This window comes from Puma concolor, chromosome E4 (assembly GCF_028749965.1).
Source record: "Puma concolor isolate L17-30 chromosome E4, mPumCon1.1.hap2, whole genome shotgun sequence".
Lineage (NCBI taxonomy): Eukaryota > Metazoa > Chordata > Mammalia > Carnivora > Felidae > Puma > Puma concolor.
This window is the reverse complement of record NC_141683.1, coordinates 62,439,639-62,464,680: the sequence shown is the minus strand read 5'-3', so window position 1 is coordinate 62,464,680 and position 25,042 is coordinate 62,439,639. Positions and strand designations below refer to the sequence as shown.

The window sequence follows — 25,042 nt, the reverse complement described above, 5'->3', positions numbered from 1 at the left end:
AACGAGCTTTATATATTTAATTGAGTGTGTGGCCTAATAAGCAGTGTAGGGGTGCCTGCATGGCTCAGTCGGTTGAGAATCAGACTCTTGATTTCAGCTCAGGTTGTGATCTCATAGTCATGGGATTGAGCCCCAAGTGGAGCTTTGTGCTGAGCACGGAGCCAGCTTAAGATTCTCTCTCTCTCCCTCTGCCCCTCCCCTGCTCATGTGCACTCTCTCTTGAAAGAAAGATAGCAAGCTGTTTGAGCTGGCTTAAAATACTTGTTTTTCACATGTGCATGAACACTTAAAAATAGCTCTACTGTTGAGTCTCATCAAATGCACCACTACAGTTACTTAATTTCCCAAAGACTTACCTGTAAAAAGAGAAAATTCTGTTAGCTCTTTTTCTTTCTGAAGAGCCACTATGTACTCACCTTAATTATGGATTCAGAACAGATAGTAAGGACTTGGTGAAAATATCTGTTGTAAAGCATGACATTGATCTCTCGTTCATGAGTGTGAGGAATCTGTTTTGTATCTTGTACCATCCTCGTCAGAGGATACATGTCCATGACACCAGATCCTAGAACAGAAATAAGTATCTCACAAATACCCAATATTAGAAGTTTTGAATCACAAAGGATTTTACTCAATCACTTGTGTTTGGAAAGAACCAATCAGTGGGATTAGTAATATCAGTTCCTAGGATATCTAATGAAGTGAAAACACATTCTTTTTCTCTAAAACATTTTTGACAAATAAAGCCTATGTTATTCAGTAAGAGAAAAACATTCATTTTGACGGCTTCATTAATTTTCAAGTACAGGCGATTTGGATTCGCTGATATCCTATTTTCAGTGGCCCCCATTTTTCTATTTTTTTACAGTCTACTGTTTTCCTTCTTTTAGAGAGCCTACCACATGCCTCTCCATCTGGTATATAGTAGCTTTCTGCTGAAAGGTCAGCTTTCTGCTGAAGGTAAACTTCCATTTAGTGATTGGAATTTATTGTTAGAGAGCCTTTTCCAACCAACAAATGATAAAGCACTCTGTAAACACATTCCTATTAAATGTAATGAAAGAATGGTTGCAAGCCAGTGCTTGCAACATCAATATTAAATAAGATTAATTTCTAAATCACCATGGGGAAGTAGATGGAGAGCAGATATTCCTTATTTACATTTTCCTAAGGGGGTAGTTTGGCTTTACAGGAATATATAAATAGCAAATATGATTTAACTCTCAAAATCAACTGTGTATTCTGTTTCAGTGTAATGTCTAGAAATATAAATAAGAATCTCAAAGCATTTCAAAGATCAAACAAAATGAAACTTCTCTGTTTTATTGATGTGGAGATTAAATTACCAAAGATAAACCCTTTGTATTGAGTTTCTCATAACTTTCCAATCCCACCTGCACCTGTAGGAAAAGGTTCAGCAGGAGTTACTAAGCACTTTCCTAAGGTGCTTAAATTTTAAGATGAAATCTGTTCATGTGTAAAGAAGGACTTAAAAGGCTTTTCTGGTAATATTTCTCAGTTTGAATGTCCCAGTATGGACATGTGAGAGGCAAATAGTAACCAAATAACCAACACTCAGAGCTTTTTGGTAGATCATTTAACATTATATTGTGACTAACTTTTTTCAGAACTCACATCAACAAAGCTAGATACGCTTATGAACCAATGGTAATGCTCTACATTTTGGCTATGCAAACAATGCAGTTACAGAGAAAGAATGTGGTTTCAGGAACCAGAAGCTCTGGGAATGAATCCCAGCTCTACCTTTTAACCTTGTGTTTTAAAACTAGTCAATGGAACTGTTTTAATATTTAGTTTGTCATTTATAAAATAGGATAAGCAGTAATTCCCAACTCATGGGGTGGTTGTGTGGGTCAAATGAAAGTACATGAAAGCACTTTGTAAAAGAACTTTACAAAAGTTAGTTGTATTAACAGAGGAATAATAAAAACGACAGTAACAACAGTATATTCTACAAAACATTTCCAGAATGTGGTGCTGCTGTCATTGGGGTTTAGAAGATTACTATGGCGGTTTCATTTGAATCAAAGCATGAAATAGAATCTGAGAGATAAGCTTCATGTAATTCTGATGTCAAGTTGATGGTTGCAGTTGATGTAAGCAATACACAGAGCTCTATATTTTTGTAGGTAAAGTACTGTCAAGATTACATAAAACTGGGAAGTAATCTTGATTTTCTCTTCTCCTTCCTCCTCTTCCTTCTTTTGTCTTGATACTTGAGTCCTTAGTTACTCTGATGATAAGTGGGTTGTAAATGCTGAGCCCACTAATCAAATATGCAAGTGGGGATACCAGGAGAATATGCTTACAGTCATTAGCATGTTATTTTCAGAGGAGGTAATAAAGAGGAGGGGTGCTTATACCTAGAATTAAGTTCTGTTTTACAAGGTGGAAAATTGTCAAGTATGAAATGCTGGTTTGGAAAAAGACCCCCAGAGTTAAAAAATAATTATATTCTCCACCGACAGAGATAGCACCATTTCCCTGCTCTAATTAATCTCACAGGAACTCAGAACAGGTGGTCAGTGGGAAAATGCTTAGGAAATGCATTCTGAGTTGGTGTTCCAGAAGGAAGAAGTACTGTTAATATTGTGTATTTTTTCTTCTAAAGCCAGAAGGCATGCATGTGAATCACATTTAACCTAAATGCCTTAGCAGAATCTTTTGTGACTTTAGGAAGCATTTTTTGTTTGTTTGTTTTTTAAGAGACAACAAGAAAAGGAAACAATCTGTTAGCATCAGCCCTGGGGATCTGTCATTTGGAACTCTATCCTCTCTCTCCACTTCATTGTCTAGAAGCAAAGACAGGTGGGAGGGTCAGCACCTTCTAACTGACTGTCTCAGCACTAGAATGCATGGGGCTAAATTGCCTCACTGAACAAAGGAGGCATTGATTCAGCGATCTGATGCAGCCACTCTAAAATGGATTATATTCCAGCTTCTGAGAGTCATAACAGAGCTGGCTTGCCTTCTATGCAGCAACATATCACATCCTACTTCTTGCTCAACCCAAGCCATCATCCTAGACTCAAGAACTTAGAGCACTGACCTGGTCTTTTTGAGGAAGTTCAGTCACACATTTTATCTACCCAGTAATGGAAAGACAGGAGAGGGTGGAACTGAATTAAATATCTACTGTGATGGGGACACCTGGATGGCTCAGTCGGTTGAGTGTCCGACTCCTGATTTCAGCTCAGGTCATGATCTCACAGTTGTGGGATCAAGGCCCAAGTTGGGCTCTGCACCGAGCATGGAGCCTGCTTACAATTCTCTCTCTCTCTCTCTCTCTCTCTCTCTCTCTCTGTCTCTCTTTCTGTCTCTCTCTCTCTCCCTCTGCCCCTCTCTCCCACTCACACTCTCTCTCTCTTGCTAAAAAAAAAAATAAAATCTACTGTGATGAATCACAGTTTACATATTCCCCTTCTACTTTTGCTTTTCTTCTGGTTAGTTTTCTTCAAGTGATAGTTAAAAAAGGTTAAAAGTCAAGATAAGAGTTTTGTCTGCCATTAATTGGGTACACTTACCTGTAATAAGCATGCCATTATTAGAGTCATATACCATAGAATAAATCTGCATATCTCCTGGTCCTCCCTGGCTGTCATGGAAGATTTGTAACAGTGAAAGAGTCTGTATATCCCACACCCTGAAAACCTGGGGAAAGAAAGAGCACAGTTCACCACTTTTACACCCTATGTTCCCCACTCAAAGCTATTTAGGTGAAGCATTTTCAAAGCCTGCAGTATGCTCTTAAAATCTTGCAGCAAGTGTGATTTATGTGATGAGCACACATTTGCTAAACTCCAATTTGGTTCTTGGTTCAATTATTGTCGGTTAATATCAAGTAAATAGCAGCGGCGATTAAAAGTTTGCCTAGAGGAACTAGATTTTTCTATCATTACAGAGAAACAGTATTCTTCTTTAAGAATCTGGAGGGCTGATCATGACTTACAGTTCAAATGAAGCCATCTCTCTACATTATGGATTGGAGAATAAATAGAAGATTTGTATTTTATTTTATTTTTTTCACAATGGGATTTGTATTTATTTATTTATTTATTTATTTATAATATGAAATTTATTGTCAAATTGGTTTCCATACAACACCCAGTGCTCCTCCCAACAGGTATCCTCCTCAATGCCCATCACCCACTCTCCCCTCCCTCCCACTCTCCCTCAGTTTATTCTCAGTTTTTGAGTCTCTTATGCTTTGACTCCCTCCCTCTCTAACTTTTTTTTATCCTTCCCCTCCCCCATGGTCTTCTGTAAAGTTTCTCAGGATCCACATAAGAGTAAAAACATATGGTATCTGTCTTTCTCTGTATGACTTATTTCACTTAGCATAACACTCTCCAGTTGCATCCATGTTGCTACCAAAGGTCATATTTCATTCTTTCTCATTGCCAAGCAGTATTCCATTGTGTATATAAACCACAATTTCTTTATCCATTCATCAGTTGATGGACATTTACGCACTTTCCATAATTTGGCTATTGTTGAGAGTGCTGCCATAAACATTGGGGTACAAGTGCCCCTATGCATCAGCACTCCTGTATCCCTTGGGTAAATTCCTAGCAGTGCTATTGCTGGGTCATAGGGTAGAACTATTTTTAATTTTTTGAGGAACTTCCGACTGTTTTCCAGAGTGGCTGTACCAGTTTGCATTCCCACCAACAGTGCAAGAGGGTTTCCATTTCTCCACATCCTCTCAAACATCTATAAGTTCCCAATTTGTCATTTTAGCCACTCTGACCAGCGTGAGGTGGTATCTCAGTGTGGCTTTGATTTGTATTTCCCTGATGAGGAGTGATGTTGAGCATCCTTTCATGTGCCTTTTGGCCATATGGATGTCTTCTTTGGAGAAGTGTCTATTCATGTTTTCTGCCTATTTCTTCACTGGATTATTTGTTTTTCAGGTGTGGAGTTTGGTGAGTTCTTTATAGATTTTGGATACTAGCCCTTTGTCCGATATGTCATTTGCAAATATCTTTTCCCATTCTGTTGGTTGCCTTTTAGTTTTGTTGGTTGTTTCTTTTGCTGTGCAGAAGCCTTTTATCTTGATGAGGTCCCAATTGTTCATTTTTGCTTTTAATTCCCTTGCCTTTGGAGATGTGTCAAGTAAGAAATTGCTGCAGCTGAGGTCAGAGAGGTTTTTTTCCTGACTTCTCCTCTAGGGTTTTGATGGTTTCCTGTCTCACATTCAGGTCCTTTATCCATTTTGAGTTTATTTTTGTGGATGGTGTAAGAAAGTGGTCCAGGTTCATTCTTCTGCATGTTGCTGTCCAGTTCTCCCAGCACCATTTGTTAAAGAGACTGTCTTTTTTCCATTGGATGTTCTTTCCTGCTTTGTCAAAGATGAGTTGGCCATACGTTTGTGGGTCTAGTTCTGGGGTTTCTATTCTATTCCATTGGTCTATGTGTCTGTTTTTGTGCCAATACCATGCTGTCTTGATGATTACAGCTTTCTTGTAGGGGCTAAAGTCTGGGATTGTGATGCCTCCTGCTTTGGTCTTCTCCTTCAATATTACTTTGGCTATTCGGGGTCTTTTGTGGTTCCATACAAATTTTAGGATTGCTTCTTCTAGCTTTGAGAAGAATGCTAGTGCAATTTTTATTGGGATTGCATTGAATGTGTAGATAGCTTTGGGTAGTATTGACATTTTGACAATATTTATTCTTCCAGTCCATGAGCATGGGATGTTTTTCCATTTCTTTATATCTTCTTCAATTTCCTTCCTAAGCTTTCTATAGTTTTCAGCATACAGATCTTTTACATCTTTTCTTAGGTTTATTCCTAGGTATTTTATGCTTCTTGGTGCAATTGTGAATGGGATCAGTTTCTTTATTTGTCTTTCTGTTGCTTCATTATTGGTTTATAAGAATGCAACTGATTTCTGTACATTGATTTTGTATCCTGCAAGTTTGCTGAATTCATGTATCAGTTCTAGCAGACTTTTGGTGCAGTCTATCAGGTTTTCCATGTATAATATCATGTCATCTGCAAAAAGTGAAAGCTTGACTTCATCTTTGCCAATTTTGATGGCTTTGATTTCCTTTGTTGTCTGATTGCTGATGCTAGCACTTCCAACACTATGTTAAACAACAGCGGTAAAGGTGGACATCCCTGATCTCAGTGGGAAAGCTCTCAGTTTTTCCATTGAGGATGATATTAGCCGTGGGCTTTTCATAAGTGACTTTTATGATGTTTAACTATGTTCCTTCTATCCCGACTTTCTTGGGGGTTTTTATTAACAAAGAATGATGAATTTTGTCAAATGTCTTTTTCTTTTCTTTTATTAATGTGATGTATCACGTTGATTGATTTTCAAATGTTGAACCAGCCCTGCATCCCAGGAATGAATCCCACTTGATCATGGTGAATGATTCTTTTTATGTGCTGTTGAATTCGATTTGCTAGTATCTTATTGAGAATTTTTGCATCCATATTCATTAGGGATATTGGCCTGTAGTTCTCTTTTTTTTCTGGGTCTCTGGTTTAGGAATCAAAGTAATGCTGGCTTCATAGAATGAGTCTGGAAGTTTTCCTTCCCTTTCTATTTTTTGGAACAGCTTGAGAATGAAAGGTATTATCTTTGCTTTGTATGTCTGGTAGAATTCCCCAGGGAAGCCATCTGGTCCTGGACTCTTATTTGTTGGGAGATTTTTGATAACTGGTTCAATTTCTTCACTGTTTTTGGGTCTGTTCAAGTTTTCTATTTCTTCCTGTTTGAGTTTTGGAAGTGTGTGGTGTTTAGGAATTTGTCCATTTCTTCCAGGTTGTCCAGTTTGTTGGCATATAATTTTTCATAGTATTCTCTGATAATTGCTTGTATTCCTGAGGGATTAGTTGTAATAATTCCATTTTCATTCATGATTTTATCTATTTGGGTCATCTCCCTTTTCTTTTTGAGAAGCCTGGCTTCTCAAAAGGCTTATCAATTTTGTTTATTTTTTCAAAAAACCAACTCTTGGTTTCATTGATCTGCTGTACAGTTTTTTTTAGATTCTATATTGTTTATTTCTGCTCTGATATTTATTATTTATCTTCTTCTGCTGGGTTTGGGGTGTCTTTGCTGTTCTGCTTCTATTTCCTTTAGGTGTGCTGTTAGATTTTGTATTGGGATTTTTCTTGTTTCTTGAGATAGGCCTGGATTGCAATGTATTTTCCTCTCAGGACTGCCTTTGCTGCATCCCAAAGCATTTGGGTTGTTGTATTTTCATTATCATTTGTTTCCATATATTTTTAAATTTCTTCTCTAAATGCCTGGTTGACCCATTCATTCTTTAGTAGGGTGTTCTTTAACCTCCATGCTTTTGGAGGTTTTCCAGGCTTTTTCCTGTGGTTGATTTCAAGCTTCATAGCATTGTGGTCCGAAAGTATGCATGGTATGATCTCAATTCTTGTATACTTATGAAGGGCTGTTTTGTGACCCAGTATGTGATCTATCTTGGAGAATGTTCCATGTGCACTTGAGAAGAAAGTATATTCTGTTGCTTTGGGATGCAGAATTCTAAATATATCTGTGAAGTCCATCTAATCCAATGTATCATTCAGGGCCCTTGTTTTTTTATTGATCCTGTGTCTAGATGATCTATCCATTGTTGTAAGTGGGGTATTAAAGTCCCCTGAAATTACCACACTCTTATCAATAAGGTTGCTTATGTTTGTGAGTAATTGTTTTATATATTTGGAGGCTCCCGTATTCGGCGATAGACATTTATATTGTTAGCTCTTCCTGATGGGTAAACCCCATAATTATTATATAATTCCCTTCTTCATCTCTTGTTACAGCCTTTAATTTAAAGTCTAGTTTGTCTGATATAAGTATGGCTACTCCAGCTTTCTTTTGACTTCCAGTAGCATGATAAATAGTTCTCCATCCCCTCACTTTCAATCTGAAGGTGTCCTCAGGTCTAAAACGAGTCTCATGTAGAAAGCAAATAGATGGGTCTTGTTTTTTTATCCATTCTGATACCCTGTCGAAGACTTATATTTTAGATGGAGGGTTTCACATTGCTCTTTCATGACTTAAGAAGATAAACCATCTTGGGGTGCCTGGGTGGCTCGGTCGGTTAAGTGTCCGACTTCAGCTCAGGTCATGCTCTCACGGTCCATGGGTTCGAGCCCCGCGTCGGGCTCTGTGCTGACAGCTCGGAGCCTGGAGCCTGCTTCAGATTCTGTGTCTCCCTCTCTCTCTGGCCCTCCCCCGTTCATGCTCTGTCTCTCTCTGTCTCAAAAATAAATAAACATTAAAAAAAAATTAAAAAAAAAAAGAAGATAAACCATCTTACTAAATGAGGTCTCTAAGAACATCCCCCTCCTGCTGCCCACGGATGTAAGTATTATAGAAAGCAGTTTAGGGATGGTATAGATATAGTGGGAGTGTGGGGAATAGGTTATTCAAGCTCTCCTTTGAGAAAGGAAAGAGAATTACATAATTACTCAAACAGAGCTCGAATTGATATAAAAGAATAGAAAGGACAATAAAGTACAAATTCAGCAAAAGTAGGTCAAGTTTACCCTTTGTCTTTTGAGATAACTGGTCTGTCTTAGTCTTATTAATTATTCTGTCTTTGTAAGCAAGTTACAGTGTGATTGAATTTCAGAAATAAATTTGATTTGGTCAAAGTTACATCTTCTAGCATGCATCCTTAAATAACATTTTCACTTTATAATAGTTACTATTAACCTAATCATTTGGAATATTTGTTGAGCAAATGAATAATTATTATAAGAACTACCTATAAAGTAAGTAGTTTCGTTAATAGGGATATACTGTCTTCTTATTTGAGGCACTTGTAAGTGAGTTAAAGGAGCTCAAAACTTCACTGTTGCAAAGGCAATTTGATTCTTATATGTAGGAGCATAAAGTTGTCTAAGTCATGTGATTTAGGGAATACCGGTAAGGAGTTTTGCCTCAAATGCATACCCTTTGTAGGTCAGTGTTACTCAGAATTTGTACAGTTGGAAGTTACTTCCTTTGTTCTAGTAAAAACTCAAGTTTGGGAGAGGGTAGCTAGAACACTGAACCTTACCAGTGTTTTGTATCATAGGGTAAATGAGTATAACGGACTATTTATGAATTTAGGTTCAGAGCCCAGAATAAGAGAGAAGTAGGAGAAAAACCTAAAAGTGAAACTGAGGAGTGCCAAAGAAATTTATCTCTATTCAAGTTGTTTCTGATTGTATTGCTTTCACCAAGATGCATTCCTGGGAGGCAGGCTTTTTACTATATGTGTATCTGTTCGGCATTGTGGTTGCTAAAAAGAACAAGGGAATGAGGCAAAAGAGGATCTGCGTTTCAGTTATAGCCCATCACTTAAATCCCTTGAGCCTCTGTTTTCTTGATTCTACAACAGACATATAACATATAGCACTCTGCACCTCACTGAATTGATGTGAACATGCTTTCAAATCTGTAATGTTTTCTATAGACTCATTCTGTTTTCTTTTTTTGTGTTTCTCTCTTCTTTAGTGTTCTGTTCGTCAGGTTTTTTGTGTGGTTTCAGGGAAGTGGTGACTGCTGATCATGCTGCAGTCTCAGGGCTCTCTGCTGCCCACTCCCTCATGTTGCCTCTGTTACCCTCACACTAGACTGCTCCCAATTTCCAAAACCCTCTTTCTTTTTCTGGTCTCTGCACACCACATACTTTTCTTATCATCTACAATTTCCTTTCAACACCCTCTATTGTGTAGTTAACTGCTACTCTTTCCTCAAATCTGTCATAAAGAGAATTAAGAAGTCACAGTTCAGTAAGTTTATGCCCTGATGAGCCATTTCTTCTCCAAACACAGAGAAATAGTAGAAAAAATATTAAAGAAGAGAGAGAGAGAAAGTAAAAGAAATAACAAGGCTTCAAAGCAAGAGACATATCACTATGGATCCAAACAAGAGGGGGGCAGGACCAGAAGCACCTCAGTGCTCCAAGGCAGAACATGTCAGTGAAACTGAGAAGCAGTAGGCTGTGTTTTACTTTCTTTCTTTTTTTTTTTTCAATATATGAAGTTTATTGTCAAATTGGTTTCCATACAACACCCAGTCCTCATCCCAAAAGGTGCCCTCCTCAATACCCATCACCCACCCTCCCCGCCCTCCCACCCCCCATCAACCCTCAGTTTGTTCTAACTTTTTAAGAGTCTCTCTTATGCTTTGGCTCTCTCCCACTCTAACCTTTTGTTTTTACTTCCCCTTCCCCATGGGTTCCTGTTAAGTTTCTCAGGATCCACATAAGAGTGAACACATATGGTATCTGTCTTTCTCTGTATGGCTTATTTCACTTAGCATCACACTCTCCAGTTCCATCCACGTTGCTACAAAGGGCCATATTTCATTCTTTCTCATTGCCACGCAGTACTCCATTGTGTATATAAACCACAATTTCTTTATCCAATCATCAGTTGATGGACATTTAGGCTCTTTCCATAATTTGGCTATTGTTGAGAGTGCTGCTATAAACATTGGGGTACAAGTGCCCCTATGCATCAGTACTCCTGTATCCCTTGGATAAATTCCTAGCAGTGCTACTGCTGAGTCATAGGGTAGGTCTATTTTTAATTTTTTGAGGAAACTCCACACTAACCTCTTTTTTGTGCTCTACTTTCATCTGGAGGTATAGTGTTGAGAAAACTGGGAGACCGGGGACAGAGGGGGACACTGATTTCTGACCTGGAACTAAACCAAGACTACTTCTGGCTCAGGAACTAGACCTATTTCTAGACTGGATCCCAAGGGGACAGCTGGGGAAAGGCTATAGATACAGAGGAGTGAGCATACAGACACACGTGCCAGTGTGTGCACACATACACAGAGCCCTAAATATGTAAAAGGAACTATAATTTTTAGAAAAACTTAGAAGAGGATATCCTTATGCACTTAAGAGTTGAAAAATATTTCTTCAATAAGCAAAGAAAGCATGAGCCATAAAAGATTGATACATTTAACTGAATTAGAATAAAATATCTCTGTTCAACCAAGGCAACAATCCCAAAGCCACAGAGGGTAGAAACAAGTCCAGTGGTCATTGGTCAAGTTGGATAAATATGTGATACACATACGATAGAATACTGCATAGCCGTTAAAATAAATGAACTAAAGCCATATGTTATAACACAGATCAATCTCAGCATATAGTGGTGAGTGGAAAAAAGGAAATTTCTGTAGGATTTATTCACTATATTTATAAAGAACATTGAAACATGCAAAATAAAACTATCTACAGTTTAGGGACACTTATATGTGTACTACTGGCATAAAAACATAGCACTTGTTCAAAATGAAAAAAAAACAAAAACAAAAAAGCAAAAGGTCAACTTCTTTGGTCACCCTCCTAGCTCTAGATGCCCATAATATCTGTATACAGTAATAGCAATTAGAAATTGTCATATGATGTCATATGTCATATGATGATTTACTCAGTTGCCTTCTCTACTAAACTGTGACTTGCTTAAGGGAGAAACCATGTGCTATTTGATTGTTTTCTCAGTGTCTTCTGTGTTCTCTGTAGTTAGGTTGGTTACTTAGCTGGGTTTTGGTCTGCTCACTTGCTTATTCTCTGTCTTGGTCCAGACCTTGAAGGAATTTATAATGTTGCAGCACTGTGTAGGCAGTCAGTATGCTGTAATCGGATAAATCAATTAATAAACGGGGTAATGTCAGAAAACATAATTCATTGGCTCTGTTTTTAGGTGGTCTTAATGTATTAGCTACTTTGGAGGAAAGGAGGGTAGTGTTATCAATTAGGCTCTAGAATCTGTCGATTCTAGTTCTCTTCTCTATTCATTTCCCTCAGGGTGGACAGTGTTCCTGTGGCCGGTGTTAGTGCCTCAAAGCCTGAGAGACAGAAGTGGAGCCAGGTTGGTCCTGAAGGGGATTAGGAAGGGCAGCATTTCAGAAAGAGACTGAGCTGCTGTAGAAAGAAAATAATCTGAGAGGATAGATGGCTTCCACTAGAGAAGCCCTTGGATGCAGAATGCAGTATTTATAAATTATAAATTAAATATTATTACATATCTAACACAGAGATTACAAAAAATATTCACCTTCTAGTAGCATTAAAAATAATGATTTTCAGGTGCACCTGGGTGGCTCAGTTGGTTAAGTGTCTGATTCTTGGTTTCAGCTCAGGTCATGATCTCAATGTCCATGAGTTCAAGCCTCACATCAGGCTCCGTGCTGACAGCATGAAACCAGCTTTGGATTTTTTGTCTCCCTCTCTCTCTGTCCCTCCCCCAACCATGCTTGCGCACACTCTCTCTCTTAAAAATAAATAAACTTTTTTTTTTTTAAAAAGACAGTTTAAAAAATAATAAAATGATTTTCAAACAAATTGGGAATGCAGGGGTTCAGTGACAGGATTTTTTTTAACATCAGGAAAAATTGAATTGCAAGGCTGCAAGTCTTTGAGGATAAAGTTACTCATCCCCAAATATGAAAGAGAAGGACAATAGGAAGGCCTCCCCTGAAGCTTTGTGAGGAAAATTAATAAATAATGATAAAGTAAAAATTTTTGGAAACTCTACATGTGTCTGAGCCAGGAGTGAGGATTGTTTTGATTCAACCAGGTTTTCGGTCTTTTCTTGCAAACTCGATGCCAATCACTATTATCCAAACACATTAATAAACTGCTCTTTTTTTTCTTGATGGGTGTTTATTACAGAGTGACTAGAGCAGAATATCAGATGTGTAGACATTGGTTTTGGATGCATAGAAGAAGGATTGTAAAAAGGTGCAAAACTAACATGATATGCATGATTCCTTATACAGCAAATAACTCTGGAACTCTGAGCTAGCTGCTCCAGAAACAAAAGATCAGTAGAAGCACTATTCCTACTGTTCTTGGACAGACCCTCATCGAGGCAGGAGAGTAGATATGACACATGACATTATCATGCATTGTGAGGGCTATATTTGAATAGGCGTTTGAACAATTGTGGGATGCTAACACTTGTATTAGTAGAAGTCTTTAGAATTGCAGTGTCATTTAATAGAGGGAGGGACATGGGGAATTCAGCATTTTTGATTTGTCAAGGGAAGCTGGGATTTTGCCAGCCTTCCTAATTTTACCTAATGTCTACAAGAGGTTAATTAGGTTTTAGACCCCAAACGAATCAAATTAGGGTTACATTATTTTACATAGGAAGAGCCTAAAGATCTCTGATATTATGACTCTTTTGAGGGCTAACACAGTATTATAGACAAATACTATATTTGAAAGCAGGGGTATGTATAAGAGTGCAATAGAAATGGTAGGCATTCAATGTTGATTGTGTAGCGAATTCAATGCAAAAATGTATTTTTTAAGCTCTTCCAAATAACAAGAAGAAAAAAAAATTCCTACGTGGAACTAAAACTGTTGATTCTGTGATCTTGTTCTCACATTTTTCCTGTGTGATAACTGGCAAAACGGAAATGAAATGAGGACACCCAGCATGCCTTTAAAAATTAACTTTTTTTTTTTTTTTTTAATTTTTTTTTTTTTCAACGTTTATTTATTTTTGGGACAGAGAGAGACAGAGCATGAACGGGGGAGGGGCAGAGAGAGAGGGAGACACAGAATCGGAAACAGGCTCCAGGCTCTGAGCCATCAGCCCAGGGCCTGACGCGGGGCTCGAACTCCCGGACCGCGAGATCGTGACCTGGCTGAAGTCGGACGCTTAACCGACTGTGCCACCCAGGCGCCCCTAAAAATTAACTTTTTAATTACCACCTTATTATATGTGCCTGGTAGAAAATTTCAAACAGTACAAAACCCAGAGTACCCTTTCCCACCTACCCACTCCTTCTGGGATCTCCAGTTCAACTTCTTAGGTTAATCACTGTTGGGAGATACCGCCTCTGAAGGCAGAAAACTCAGTGGAATCCTCTTTCACCATTTACTAGCTGTGTGACGTTGGCCAAATCTCTTAACATCTCTGAGCCTTAGTTTTTACACTTGTAAGGGAGATTATATCAGAACCTGTCTCACAGAGTTGTCACAAACGTTAAATGAGGTCATATATAGAAAGAGCTTACATCAATATGAGGGCATATTTACTGAAATGTACTTCATTCTTTTTAATGGCTGTATAGTATTCTGTTGTATGAATGCTCCATAATTTATTTTAATTAGTTCCCAGCTGATAGAATTATGCTTATTTCCTTTATTTTCTTTTAGTAAAGTGATAGTGAACCTCCTTGCACATGTAATTTTTTATAGTAGTCTAAACATACCTGTTTGATAAATTCCAGAAATGGAATTTTTGTGTCAAAGGGTATGAGTGTTTTAAGTTTTGTTAGATTGCCAAAGTCAACCTTGCTTTTTGAGAAGATTACAATTTGATGACTTCCTGATTTCAAGTTGCAAAACCAGCTTTCATAATTTACTCCAGTTCTGTAAGAGAACTGAACTTGATGTTTTTGTCATTCCTAGGTTTTGCCATCAAAGATTTTTGGAAGTTTTGCCTTATTTACTCAACTAGATTTTTAACTCCCTTTGGGCAGAGATTATATCAAAAGATGTTTAATCACAGGGCCTGATACAGTATTAGACACTTAGCAGGGGATCACATATTATTGGTTGATTCATATAGACACAGTAGGAAGTCAAGATTTTCAGGAGGATAGCTTTGAGATATATCCAGTTTACCAGCCAAAGAACAATGTCAGGCTTTTGCAAGAATTACATTTACTAAGGAATGAAAGTTAATGACAACTGTATACCCGGAGAGCTACCTTAGGTAGACTGTAGTGAATATGTGTGTGTGCACATGCAAATGTGTGTGTGTATTTGTGCAAGTGGTCTGGTGGGCAAAGGGGTGGGGTGAAGAGGGAATAGTCCCAAAGGGCAAAACTCAGAAGCTCATAGCCCATCTTAAGCAAACGTGTAATGACAACAAAGTGTCCCAGGTTATACAAATAGAGAGTGACAGCCACAAACGGAAGGAAGTTTCATGTAGGGGCTGGTTCTCCACTGTTTTGTGGGGCACATTGTCTCCCATCAGTCAGAACTATCAACAGAGTCTTTTGAAGATGTTTGATGAACTATTCTGGGATTAGAGACAGAAGGAAGGCAAGATGTGTACGTAAGCAAAAAGCTTTCAGACTCTTCAGACTGCTTCAGACTCTTCAAGTTGAGTCTGAATCCCAAAGCATGTGTCCCTTTCTCTTAGTTTGTATTTTTTCTTTACAGTTGGTCACTAAGGTTTTACTAGCTAAGGATTCCTAACATATATTGATCTTCCCCAGAAAAATTTCCAACAGTCTGCTTTGAGGACAGATTAGAGGCAAGTAACTCTTCCTCCTGAGGATGTTGCAAATCACAGTTTACCCAAAATGGAATGTCCCAAGCAGCAAAGGAAGGACAGAAGGTGACAAAATGCTGAGAGTAGTAAAATCTGGCTCTTAATCATGGATGCTTCCAGTTATCCAAAAAGTAGGGGGAAAAAACCCAACTGGAATTTACATCATATAGAATAATCTCATACAAGAAAAAAGGCATAAGGAGTAAAAACCAGAAAAGAGTTCTGATTTTTATGAGTTAAGGGTAACATATTTTTAAAGGTCAGCTTTTCCTCCTATCCCTGGGTCTGTTTCAAGGACCCACATTTCTTATTCGCCAAAAAGAGATGAACTCCAGCTTTCTCTTGGTGAAAGCTTCATGGAGGATGTGATATTGCACTGACATCTAAAGGCTCAGTAGAACTGCTGAGTATGGGAGGAAAGCATCTACAGACACAGGCAGGAAAGCATAAAGACTTTGGGGAAGGGCTGGGTGAAGTTTAGACTATCTGAATACAAGTAAGTAGCAACAAAACTAGAAAAGGTATCTGGTTCCAGACCATGAAGAGAAAACTAGAAAAGAGAATTTGAACTTTATTTATAAGGCATGAGGTGGCTTTGACGATATGTAAGAAAGTTAAGTAGGTAAGAGGATGATCAACATGACAGTGTAATATTCGGATGATGGGGAGATGGGAAGGACTGAAGTAGGAGGACCACAAGTGCCTTCTCATGTGACTACATAACTGGGAGCCTCTCAGTGGGTCTGCACGAAGGCCATATCTGTGGGAAGAAGAATGAGGCACCCGATACGAAAAACATTGCAGAGGCTTGGAGACTGGCCAATGTGAGGGGTTAGAGAGTCAGAAGGTTTAAAAGTGACTTTGAAGTTGGTCATGGTTCTGTGGGGAACAGATGCTATCATTAACAGCTAGAAGAAGACCAGAAGTCAGGAAAAGGAGATTTGACGTGGGAAATTAATTCAGTTTTAGATAAGCAGGAATTTTGGAAAGGATAAATAAGAACCAAACGATCCTTTAAGGAATCTTGAAGATAGAGACGTTGAGTGTAAGAAGAGAACTGATGCGACAAGGGTCTTAATGGTGCAGGGTTAGACTAAGAGAACGAGAGTAGGGATTTGATTCAGGAAGGAAGAGAAATTTTTGGCCTTGGGCAGGAGGAAAAGAGAGAAAGTAGCTAAAAAACCAGAAAAACACAAATATTTTGAGGTGGCTAAGATGGAAGTTAATGAAGCGACTCGACATTGTCAGCTTAGTAGAAGATGAGGTAGCTTGTGGAGCGTGAGAGCCATGTCAGGGAGAGTAGATTTTGTTTAACCTCATGTAGACTTGACAGGTGTTCAGCATGAGATGAATATAAATGACTGAGTAGCATGAGAAGCATGGGCTTTTTGGAAAGCCTCACCCTGTTCCATGCCACATACCACACCCATAATCTACCCCTGTGTGGCCGCAGAGGAGGCTCAGGACAAAAGCAGGTAGATCAATACAAGTCCTGTCCCCACTATGGAGAGTGGGGAGCACCGTCTTTCTGATAACTGCTGATGTTAATGGTGGGGGGGGTGTTACATACCAGGCACTGTGTGCGTGCTCCTTACCTTATCTCATTGCATCATCCTCACATCAACCCTATGAGGAAGGTATTCTATTACGCTCCTCAGCGACCTCAAATAACTCATCCAAGGTCACACCACCTATAACTGTCAGAGTCACTCTTCAATTTAGGTCTGCCAGGTTTTGGAGGCCATTCTCTTAGCCATGCTGCCTGGGAGCAAGACAGTAGTGTCCTCGTCACTTAGGACAGGATCTTAGACAAGGTCAGGAATAAGATGGCATCTAGGCAGACTGCAGGCCAAGCAGGCAACCCCTCTGGCTTGCTTTGACATTATGCACCTGGCACCTGACTTCAGGACATTGACTCTTGCTCTAAGGCACACTCCCAGTCTAGTCAAGCTGCGCCTTTTCTCAGGTTCCTTCATATCACTTCCAAAGTGAAAATTAAAAAAAAGAAAAAAAGCAACTGTTAAACACCCATTTGCAATCGTTAGAAGTCATCAAAGCATGTATATTTCTCTCCTCATAGCAAAAAGAAAAATGACCTTTGGTATCTAGACTGTGCTTGAGAAAGCTGACCACCATGTTTCCCACTTTTTGTTTCTTCCTGCATCTGTCAGGGTTCATCAGCTCTTCAGGAGCAGGAGGTGTGGCTCAGTGGCTAAATGCTTGAGCTCTGTGACCAGAAATACAATTTTAACATCTGCAGAATAAAACACTATCTGGGTGGAAAGTCTGCAGAACTAGGAGGAAGGATGAAAATCTGCTGTAAGGGCTTCGGAAAAGGCATGTCATAGGCACGTGACTGGCCAGTCATTTATTTTATTTTGTTACTATTTTTCTTAAATGTTTCTTTTTTGAGAGAGAGAGAGAGAGAGAGAGAGAGAATCTTTTTTTTATTTAACTTTATTTTTTATTTTTTAAAATTTACATCCAAAATTAGTTAGTATATAGTGAAACAATGATTTCAGTAGATTCCTTAATGCCCCTTATCCATTTAGCCCATCCTGCCTCCCACAGCCCCTCCAGCAACCCTCAGTTTGTTCTCCATAATTATGAGTCTCTTTTGTTTTGTCCCCCTCCCTGTTTTTATATTATTTTTGTTTCCCTTCCCTTATGTTCATCTGTTTTGTCTCTTAAAGTCCTCATATGAGTGAAGTCATATGATTTTTCTCTTTCTCTGACTAATTTCACTTAACATAATACCCTCCAGTTCCATCCACGTAGTTGCAAATGGCAAGATTTCATTCTTTTTGATTGCCGAGTAATACTCCATTGTATATATATACCACATTTTCTTTATCCATTCATACATCGATGGACATTTGGGCTCTTTCCATACTTTGTCTATTGTTGATAGTGCTGCTATAAACATGGGGGTCCATGTGTCCCTTCGAAACAGCACATCTGTATCCCTTGGATAAATGCCTAGTAGTGCAGTTGCTGGGTCATTGGGTAGTTCTATTTTTAGTTTTTTGAGGAACCTCCATACTGTTTTCCAGAGTGGCTGCACCAGCTTGCATTCCCACCAACAAAGCAAAAGAGATCCTCTTTCTCTGCATCCTCGCCAACATCTGTTGTTGCCTGAGTTGTTAATGTTAGCCATTCTGACAGGTGTAAGGTAGTATCTTACTGTGGTTTTGATTTGTATTTCCCTGATGATGAGTGATGTTGAGCATTTTTTTATGTGTCGGTTGGCCATCTGGATGTCTTCTTTGGAGAAGTGTCTATTCATGTCTTTTGCCCATTTCTTCACTGGATTATTTGTTTTTTGGGTGTTGAGTTTGATAAGTTCTTTGTAGATTTTGGATACTAACCCTTTATCTGATATGTCATTTGCAAATATCTTCTCCCATTCCTTTGGTTGCCTTTTAGTTTTGCTGGTTGTTTCCTTCGCTGTGCAGAAGCTTTTTATTTTGATGGTAGTTCATTTTTGCTTTTGTTTCCCTTGCCTCCGGAGATGTGTTGAGTAAGAAATTGCTGTGGGCAAGATCAAAGAGGTTTTTGCCTGCTTTCTCCTCGAGGATTTTGATGGCTTTCTGTCTTACATTTAGGTCTTTCATCCATTTTGAGTTTATTTTTATGTATGGTGTAAGAAAGTGGTCCAGGTTCATTCTTCTGCATGTCGCTGTCCAGTTTTCCCAACACCACTTGCTGAAGAGACTGTCTTTATTCCATTGGATATTCTTTCCTGCTTTGTCAAAGAGTAGTTGGCCATACGTTTGTGGGTCCATTTATGGGTTCTCTATTCTATTCCATTGATCTGAGTGTCTGTTCTTCTGCCAGTGCCATACTATCTTGATGATTACAGTTTTGTAGTATAGCTTGAAGTCTGGGATTGTGATGCCTCCAGCTTTGGTTTTCTTTTTCAAGATTGCTTTGCTTATTCGGGGTCTTTTCTGGTTCCATACAAATTTTAGGATTATTTGTTCTAGCTCTGCGAAGAATACTGATGTTACTTTGATAGGGATCGCATTGAATATGTAGATTGCTTTGGGTAGGATCGACATTTTCACAGTATTTGTTCTTCCTATCCAGGAGCATGGAATCTTTTTCCATTTCTTTGTGTCTTCTTCAATTTCTTTCATCAGCTTTCTATAGTTTTCTGTGTATAGATTTTTCACCTTTTTGGTTAGATTTATTCCTAGGTATTTTATGGGTTTTGGTGCAATTGTAAATGGGATCGATTCCTTGATTTCTCTTTCTGTTGCTTCATTGTTGGTATTCAGAAATGCAACCGATTTCTACACATTGATTTTATATCCTGCAACTTTGCTGAATTCATGAATCAGTTCTAGCAGTTTTTTGGTAGAATCTTTTGGGTTTTCCATATAAAGTATCACGTCATCAGCGAAGAGTGAAAGTGTGACCTCCTCCTGGCTGATTTGGATGCCTTTTATTTCTTTGTGTTGTCTGATTGCAGAGGCTAAGACTTCCAATACTATGTTGAATAACAGTGGTGACAGTGGACATCCCTGTCTTGTTCCTGACCTTAGGGGGAAAAGCTCTCAGTTTTTCCCCATTGAGGATGATAATAGCGTTGGGTCGCTCGTATATGGCTTTTATCATCTCGAGGTATGATCTTTCTATCCCTACTTTCTTGAGGGTTTTTATCAATAAAGGATGCTGTATTTTGTCAAATGCTTTCTCTGCATCTATTGAGAGGATCATATGGTTCTTGTCCTTTCTTTTATTGATGTGATGAATCATGTTGTTTTGCGGATATTGAACCAGTGCGCGCGCAAGAATCTTAAGCAGGCTTCACATTCAGTGCAAGCCTGACTCAGGGCTTGATTCCATGACCCTGGGATCATGACCTGAGCCCTAATCAAGAGTCAGAAACTTAGCAGACTGAAGCCACCCAGGTGCCCCTGGCTGGTGATTTATTAAAGCTTGATGGGTTGAAAACTAGTTTATATGAAGCAATTTGAAGGAATGGTAGATGTTTAAAAATATGCTATTTTTGCTGTAATTAATGATATTACTACTAGAAATGATGATGGCAGCTCTAGAAAAAACATGTATGGGCCGAATTTGGTGTTCTCTCTGGCTAAATTGCTCATTTCTCAGATCTTTGTGGAGCTGGCTCTTCTGGTCGTCCTGGGTTCAGCTTTTCTGTCACCTCTTCAGAGGTGATTTTCAGTCACATGACATGATTGTAATTTCTTTTCATTAGAATACTTACCATGCTGTTTTCCTGTTTATTTGCTACTTCGTTCGGCTCTCTCTTCCCCCAGAATGTCAATGTCCTGTGAAAAGGGCCTTATCTGACTCATTCAGTGCTCCCTCCTCTAGAACCCAGAGCAGTACCTGTCACATAATAGATGCTCGAGAAATAAATGCTTCCTGAATAAGTAATGAACGAGATCATTTAATTTTTATAATAACCCTGTAGGCAAAAATATACTTTACACATGAAGAACCGTGTGGAATGATATCAAGTAATTTGCCCAGTGAAGCTGCTGGGGTGTTTGAATGAGCATCATAATGTTAATACACCTGTTACGCTTACAACAAACGGGAAATCTAATCGCTTATGTCTCTTCACCTCTAGACATGAATGGCCTAAATATTTGCTAGACAGGTATCTTTGTTGTCTTTAATTTCTCTAGAGGGGACTCCAGTTCTCAATTCATAACATGGTTTAATTTTAGTGCCTCAAAACCTTCACTGTCTTTCCAGTACCATTAATTTTTTAAATGTAATTAAAATTAAAAATAGTTTCCTTATAAAAGCAGTACTTACTGTAAAAAATAGGTAAGAAAAAAACACGAAAAAAATTAATCCATTCACAATTTGTCACCCAGGTAATTACAACATCTTGCTAATCACCCCTGGTAATGTATGATAGACAAAGAAATGTTTTAAAATAAAATAATTTCTTACATGCTTTTCATTATATTTCCCAATGTTTATCTAATGTTTAGGTATTTTCCCATCAGTGTTCATCTATATAACACTGAAAGTCTGTATGATATTACTATGATGTGAAAGGACACATCACAACTTACTGAATGAAGGGGAGGGGTTAGGGATGTAGGGGGTCACAAGGTACAAACTTCCAGGAACAAGATACATAAGCCACAATGACTGTAGCTGACACTGCCGTGTGATGTGTGTGGAAGTTGTAAAAAGAGTAGATCCTGAGAGCTCTCATCACAGGGAAAGAATTTATTTTCTTTCTTTCTTTTAGTTTTTTCTATCTACATGAGATGGTGCGTGCTCACTAAACTTACTGTGGTAACCATTTCACAATATGTGTAAGTCAAACCATTATGCTGTGTACCCTAAACTTATGCAGTACTGTGTATCAATTATATTTCAGTAACACTGGAGAGCAAACAAACAAGTAAATAAAATAACTTACTGAATCAAAGCCCTATTTTTAGATTTTGAATTTCTCACTCTCCTTCCCATACCTCTCTTTTTTTTTCTTTCCTTCCTTCTTTTTTTTTTAATTTTTTTTTAATGTTTATTTATTTTTGAGACAGAGAGAGACAGAGCATGAACAAGGGAGGGTCAGAGAGAGAGGGAGACACAGAATCTGAAGCAGGCTCCAGGCTCTGAGCTGTCAGCACAGAGCCCGACGCAGGGCTCGAACTCACGGACTGTGAGATCATGACCTGAGCCGAAGTTGGCCGCTTGACTGACTGAGCCACCCAGGCACCCCACTTTCGTTCCTTCTTAAATCAGTGTACAAGCAACAGTGCAATGAACATCCTGTTTCATGGGTCTTTGGACACTTACCTGATTATTACATTAGAATTAAATGCCTAGGGGTGCCTCAGTGGCTTACAGTTAAGCCTTCAACTTGATTTCGGCTCAGGTCATGATCTCATGTTTCATGGGATCAAGCCCCACATCAGGCTCTGTGTTGATGGCTCAGAGCCTGCTTGGGATGGTTTCTCTCTCTCTCTGCCCCTCTCCCACTCGCTTTCTTTCTCTCCCTCAAAATAAATAAATAGACATTTTAAAAAAGAAGAAGAAGAAATGCCTAAAAGTTTATTTGTTCAAGGATCTTATTCCAGTTTTTGTTATTTTTGTTGCATTTTTGCCCCTCTGCTAATCTGTATTTAACATTTTTAATAATGTATAGGGCAACTGTTTGGGGTTGGGACAGATGGGATGGACTATATTTAGCCACTAAGTAGCTATGTGACCTTGGGTAAGTTACTTAGGTCTCATTTACCTTTATGCATACAAAATTATGATAATTACTTATAGGGCTGTTATTAGCATCAAGTGAGTTGAGTAGGTAAAATATGTACCACAGTGTCTGGCACTTGGTGAATATTTGATAAATGGTAATTATTATAATTCACAGAATGTTTAAATGTTTACATAGTCATATTTCTTTTTCTTTTTTTTTAGGTTGTAGCAAAATGTGCTTGTTTTTTTTTTTTAATATGAATTTTATTGTCAAATTCGTTTCCATACAACACCCAGTGCTCATCCCAACAGGTGCCCTCCTCAATGCCCATCACCCACCCTCCCCTCCCTCCCACCCTCCCATCAACCCTCAGTTTATTCTCAGTTTTTCAGAGTCTCTTATGGTTTGGCTCCCTCCCTCTCTCTTTTTTTTTTTCTCCTTCCACTCCCCCATGGTCTTCTGTAAAGTTTCTCAGGATCCACATAAGAGTGAAAGCATATGGTATGTGTCTTTCTCTGTATGACTTATTTCATTTAGCATAACACTCTCCAGTTGCATCCATGTTGCTACCAAAGGTCATATTTCATTCTTTCTCATTGCCAAGCAGTATTCCATTGTGTATATAAACCACAATTTCTTTATCCATTCATCAGTTGGTGGACATTTAGGCACTTTCCACAATTTGGGTATTGTTGAAAGTGCTGCTATAAACATTGGGGTACAAGTGCCCCTATGCATCAGTACTCCTGTATCCCTTGGGTCAATTCCTAGCAGTGCTATTGCTGGGCCATAGGGTAGAACTATTTTTAATTTTTTGAGGAACTTCCGACTGTTTTCCAGAGTGGCTGTACCAGTTTGCATTCCCACCAACACTGCAAGAGGGTTTCCGTTTCTCTACATCCTCTCAAACATCTACAGGCTCCTGATTTGTTCATTTTAGCCACTCTGACCAGCGTGAGGTGGTATCTCAGTGTGGTTTTGATTTGTATTTCCCTGATGAGGAGTGATGTTGAGCATCTTTTCATGTGCCTGTTGGACATCTGGATGTCTTCTTTAGAGAAGTGTCTATTCATGTTTTCTGCCCATTTCCTCACTGGATTATTTGTCTTTCAGGTGTGGAGTTTGGGGAGTTCTTTATAGATTTTGGATACTAGCCCTTTGTCCGATATGTCATTCACAAATATCTTTTCCCATTCTGTTGGTTGCCTTTTAGTTTTGTTGGTTGTTTCCTCTGCAGTGCAGAAGCTTTGTATCTTGATGAGGTCCCAATTGTTCATTTTTGCTTTTAATTCCCTTGCCTTTGGAGATGTGTCAAGTAAGAAGTTGCTGCAGCTGAGGTCAGAGACGTTTTTTCCTGCCTTCTCTTCTAGGGTTTTGGTGGTTTCCCCCTGAGATCAGGAACACAGCAAGGATGTCCACTCTCACTGCTGTTGTTTAACATAGTGTTGGAAGTGCTATCATCAGCAATCAGACAACAAAAGGAAATCAAAGCCATCAAAATTGGCAAAGATGAAGTCAAGCTTTCACTTTTTGCAGATGACATGATATTATACATGGAAAATCTGATAGACTGCACCAAAAGTCTACTAGAACTCATACATGAATTCAGCAAAGTCACAGGATCCAAAATCAATGTACAGAAATCAGTTGCATTCTTATAAACTGATAATGAAGTGACAGAAAGACAAATAAAGAAACTGATCCCATTCACAGTTGCACCAAGAAGCATAAAATACCTAGGAATAAACCTAACCAAAGATGTAAAAGATCTGTAATGCTGAAAACTATAGAAAGCTTATGAAGAAAATTGAAGAAGATATAAAGAAATGGAAAAATACTCCGTGCCCATGGATTGGAAGAATAAATATTGTTAAAATGTCAATACTACCCAAAGCTATCTACACATTCAATGCAATCCCAATCAAAACTGCACCAGCATTCTTCTCAAAGCTAGAACAAGCAATCCTAAAATTTGTATGGAACCACAAAAGGCCCCGAATAGCCAAAGTAATTTTGGAGAAGAAGACCAAAGCAGGAGGCATCACAATCCCAGACTTTAGCCTCTACTACAAAGCTGTCATCATCAAGACAGCATGGTATTGGCACAAAAACAGACACATAGACCAATGGAATAGAATCGAGACTCCAGAGTTAGACCCACAAAAGTATGGCCAACTAATCCTTGACAAAGTAGGAAAGAATATCCAATGGAAAAAAGACAGTCCCTTTAACAAATGGTGCTGGGAGAGCTGGACAGCAACATGCAGAAGAATGAAACTAGACCACCTTCTTACAACATTCACAAAAATAAACTCAAAAAGGAAAAAGGACCTGAATGTGAGACAGGAAACCATCATATTTATTTTTCTGTAGTCACAGGTCCTATGCTTAGGAATTACTCTAAGGTTATAGGAATATTCACCTGTATTTTCTTCTGGAAAATTAGAGAACTTCTATGTTTTTATATTTTACATGTAAGACCTTTAATGTGTATGGGATATTTTGCTGTTCATTATGAAGTGATCATCTAATTATATATATTT

The 25,042-nt window shown here is 38.6% G+C and overlaps 1 protein-coding gene across 2 annotated transcripts in view; it reads right to left on the bottom strand.

The window, feature by feature from the left end:
• The window catches only part of WDR64 (WD repeat domain 64), a 146,620-nt gene that overhangs the window by 45,726 nt on the left and 75,852 nt on the right, over positions 1-25,042 (bottom strand). For both annotated transcript variants that reach the window (XM_086693487.1, XM_086693488.1), the window contains 2 exons: positions 3,546-3,672; positions 417-565 (listed from right to left, as the gene is read on the bottom strand). In XM_086693487.1, coding sequence (XP_086549613.1) covers positions 417-565; positions 3,546-3,672 — 276 coding nt within the window. The remainder of the gene's footprint in view (positions 1-416; positions 566-3,545; positions 3,673-25,042) is intronic.